Genomic DNA, 4594 nt, shown 5'->3' with positions numbered 1-4594 from the left:
CTTATCAAGTGTATAAATATATTGGTACAACTTGAATCATTACCCCCCAACACCATTAGCAGGCAATTCCTGCGATTTGATCTCATGACATTACACTCTGCGCCAATGGGTCCAATGCTGGGGTTCCAACATTTATAATCAACTATATTAGCTATAGATAAAATGTCAAGTTCCAACAAAACAATCACATAAAACTAGTTGGCAAAATCTACAAAAATATGCTTGCTATGCCATTTCACAAAATTCTACAAGAAGAAATGCAGCAAAATATCGGTTCAATTCAAGTTCGATCCCAACTCCAATTATTCTATTTCTACTATTCATCTCCACAAGAATAAAAATGCTAGTAGCTTGTTCTCTAGAACAGAGAACATAGGCATGGTTGTGGCTTTAACATATACAACCACAAGTTTACAGGTTTGACAAATAGACCTTGTAATACAATAACTATAACTATCACAGACTGAGAACTATAATATAAAATAACTATAGAACCTTAAAATAAAATATCAACAAAAAATAAGAGGAAGTGAGAAACTATACAGCAATACTCTTGATCCCCAAAGCTGAGGAAAAAGGCACCATTGATCAAACTAGCAGAGACCGAATAGAGTTTGAGCAATAGTCTTCTTATTTATCTCTACGTGCTTTGGCTTTCTCAATTGACTCCATGGCTTCTTCAAATGATTTCTGAGTAAATATGAAGCAAGTCTTAATTGAGTAAATATCCTCTAGTATCTAATCTAACTAAAAGTTCAATCCAGCACAACATTAGAGGTCGAATCAATCAAACTGTAATTTCTTGTTACTTTGGATTTATGAAGTATTTTTATGCGAAGGCAAGGCTTTATCATGCAAGACAATGTCATAAACATAGATAATATTAGAGAGAATATATTAGAAATTTCGGCACATATATCATTTATAACTAGTTCAATAAATAAACCAATAGAAAGATAAGAAATGGGAATGGAGAGGGATGAATATAGTTCCAAAGACTTGAAATTCTACAATCTAACACAAGTCTACGCCTTAGAGCACCTGAGCATTTGCTTCAGTGATTGGTGCATAATCCCCTCATTCAGAAGAGTAGGGTCAAAGAAAATAAGAAATCTAATGCCTTGACCATACTTAAATAAAAAGACAAAGATGCCAAAAAGGATAAAATTCAACAAAGAAAGTATATAGACTTTCTTATGAGGAACTAAGAATGCTTAAGCAAAATGATCTAGCATCTACTATTAAAAAAAATGGTTTCACTTTATACACACATTGGAAGTAATGTGTGAATGCAAGAAATTACTTATAATTTTCTTCTTTTGATGTATTTTATAGGCTTCATCAAATTGCTTTCGAGTCTTAGGTTTATATTTCTTCAAGGAAAAGCTAAGTTCCTATTTATTTATTTTTTCTTGAGCTTCAAGTGTCAAAGAATATTTTCCTTTCTGGTTTGCTGGAAGTTCCAAACTTTGTGTTTAGAATCTAAATTCAGATTTAGCTCATGTAAACGGGATTTGTTTTAAGATTGCAGTTCTCTGTTCGAAGTCTAGCCATATATGTTAGGATCATATTGAGAAGAAAATTTCTTGTATCTAAAAATTCAATGTTCTCTCTCTATTGAGATATAGAATATTATCAATGCATTTTCATCATCGATACACTTGCAGTTGCCTGATATGATTAAAGTTAACTCGTAAGGTACTCTAGGCGAGAAGCTTTATGCTATCTTTTCTTACCTCAATAACATTTTCCTATGTTCCTCAATCCTCAAGAATTCATATCACAAACATGCCATGAAAATTACCCTCCTAGGCTAGCTTTCCTACGTCAGTATTTAGTAAAGAATGCTTGCCTAGTTTCTCCCTATAGTATAGAACAGCCCAGAAGTTTCTAGTTTTAAACAAAATGATAAAGGAAGCTAGCTAGTATTAGAGATTATAGTGAATAACCCGGGAAGACAAAAGTTGTCACAAATAAAGATGTAAATGAAATATTGGTACTTGCAAGCTACTCAAGTTTGACTCAAAAAAATTCGAACTCAATTTGGTAATTATTGAGCCGAGCTAGAGCTTGAGCAGCTCAAGCTATTGATTGAGCTGAATTCATGCTTAGTAATACTTGGCTCGAATGGCTCACAACACTTATCGAGCTTTTCATTTTTAATATATATGTTAAATATTTTTCAATTATTAAATTACGATATTGTCCTTAATATATATTAGTAACCCTAAACTTGAGCTCAAGCTTGAATACTTCCGAGCTTAATCGAGCTTGATTATATCTTGAGCCGAGCTCAAGTTTAAAAATAGATGTTGGATTGAACTTGAGCTGAGTATCGAGCTCGAGCTTGCCAGTATTTGGGCACGGCTCGGCCTGATTGCACCCTTAGCCACAACTGAAATGAAGAGACTCAAATGAGCAGCAGTGTAAAAGAGAAAGGATAGAGCAAAATATATACATACCCCAGGATTATGCATTTTCCACAGTGCTTCTCTGCTGTTATCAATTACAACGATTCCACCATACAAAGCACTGTAGTGAAGGACATAAACAAGTCATTCACTGCTAAATATCCCTAATCAAATTGGTTTTAATACCTCCACCATGCTGAAATCTAAGATTTAATCCCTCTACAAGTTGATAACATTGTTAGCTGTTGCGAATTTTTTGTTAATAACTTTTCTTTATACAAGTACGCAATTACAGTTGGGGAAGGGAGAATGGGTTCACAAACACATGAATCCAACCCTGAAACTCATGCAATCAACTTCAAACCCGCAAAAGTTTGCCACTGAAATAGTGGCGTGATTGGCTTTAATAACCTTCTTACAGTGCTGATAAAAAAAAAGGGCGGTTCGTCAGTCCCAGTAGCCTGGATAACTTTTCTACAGTAAAAGCTACATCATCGTTATTTTATCGGAAACTGTTAACAATGTAATCAGTAATCAATTTGGGCAAACAAGGATCAAATTATGTTAAATTAGATGGACTAAATCTAAAATTTCAGCATAATAGAGGGACTAAAACCATAATTAGATCAATTTTAAAGAGACACAACGAAAAGAAGCAAGGAGAGACAGATTGATTACCCAGCAAAGGCAAGATTGAGAAGGAAGGCGCGCGTAGTGAAGAATCGTAGCGAAACATGCCAGAAATTACTCGCGTAATTTTGACGATTATTTTTATAAGAATTGGCCGAAGAAAAACCATAACCGCCACCGCCACTGCGGCGGCTGGCGTTTGCGTATCGCTGATAATAATTACAAGAAGAAGAAGCCGAGGAAGAGGAAGAAGTAAGATTGTAGTGAGCGCGTTTCCGATCGTCGCTGAGGACCTCGTAAGCCTCGGATACTTGCTTGAATCGGAGGGTGGCGGAATCTCGAACGGGTTTCGCCGAATGGGAGTGCTTATCGGGATGGTATTTCACTGCCAGTTTCCGAAACGCTTCCTTGATTTCATCTTTGGTGGCGCTCCGATTCACGCCCAGTACCTTGTACAGATCCATTTTTCCTTAGGTTTCGATTTGCACCTTCCTCTCTATCAGTTTCGTGTATTGTCTTTACCAAGTTCGAAGCCATCATCGCCTTCGTGGCTCGTCCCTGTCCTTTCTTTGATTTCCTCTTAAAACTTTCATTTATTTTTGGTTAAAATATGGTCTTAGTCCCTATATTCTTCGTGTACTTGGAATTTAGTTCTTTTACTTTTATTTTGGTGAATGAACCTGAGATCCCTCTATAATTAAGTACTTAATCAAATTAGTCCTCTACTATTAAATAGATTAATTTAATTCTTCTACTATTAAAAAATCAAATAAGACCAAATAGTATTTATTGTTTAACCGAGTTAATATTTTTAAAATTTTTATGATTTTGTAAATGAAATATTTTATTTGGAATTGAACGCAATTGAAAATAAATAATTTTCAAGATATTTTTTATACAATAAATGTTAACTTTGTTATAAGTTGAACTTATTTGATTTTTTTAATAGTATAGGAACTAAATTGATTCATTTAATAACATGATTAATTTGATACAATCCCTATAATATAGAGACTTCTCAAGTACTTTAACCCTTGTATTTTAGGAATTTACTCATTTAGTCTCTCTTCTTTTCAAATTTCAAAATTTTAGTCCAATTATTAATATTATCAAATTTGCTAGTCTAACATTTTGAAATAAAAAAATTCACTTTGTTGAGTATACTCTATTTCATCAAATTTGAGAAATAATCTTTCGTTAAACTTTGTTTATTTGTTTCAATCAAACTTTGATTAATCTAGATTATTTTATTATTATTTGACCTATGAATTTAGCCTATAAATAGGCTCTTTTACAACCTTAGAAAATACCCTCATTAGATATTAGAACTCATAACACATTTAGAGAATTTTGTGTTTACGTTTTGAGGGTTTTTTTATTTTTGAGTTTTTCGGGTTTAGTTTTTATATCCATCTTTTGTACTCTTTATTCTTTTGTCATTATAATAAAATTATCTTTGCCCGTGGTTTTTTTATCTTCTTTGGAGGAGTTTTTCTACGTTAAATTTGTGTGTTCAATTTCTCAATTTATTCCGCTATTTTTTTACTTGTTGC

General features: G+C 33.3%; 1 protein-coding gene across 1 annotated transcript; it reads right to left on the bottom strand.

Moving 5' to 3' along the window:
* Window positions 1–258: 258 nt before the first annotated feature.
* On the bottom strand, window positions 259–3612 carry LOC105792760 (chaperone protein dnaJ 72). Its single transcript, XM_012621528.2, has 3 exons — window positions 3090–3612; window positions 2463–2532; window positions 259–690 (listed from the first exon to the last, which is right to left on the bottom strand). The coding sequence occupies exons 1-3, from the start codon at window positions 3503–3505 to the stop codon at window positions 631–633; spliced, it is 546 nt and encodes a 181-aa protein (XP_012476982.1). The 5' UTR covers window positions 3506–3612; the 3' UTR covers window positions 259–630.
* Between the last annotated feature and the right edge of the window lie 982 nt (window positions 3613–4594).

This window comes from Gossypium raimondii, chromosome 8, assembly GCF_025698545.1.
Source record: "Gossypium raimondii isolate GPD5lz chromosome 8, ASM2569854v1, whole genome shotgun sequence".
Classification (NCBI taxonomy): domain Eukaryota; kingdom Viridiplantae; phylum Streptophyta; class Magnoliopsida; order Malvales; family Malvaceae; genus Gossypium; species Gossypium raimondii.
The sequence above is the reverse complement of the archived record's forward strand: the minus strand, read 5'-3'. Positions and strand labels throughout refer to the sequence as shown.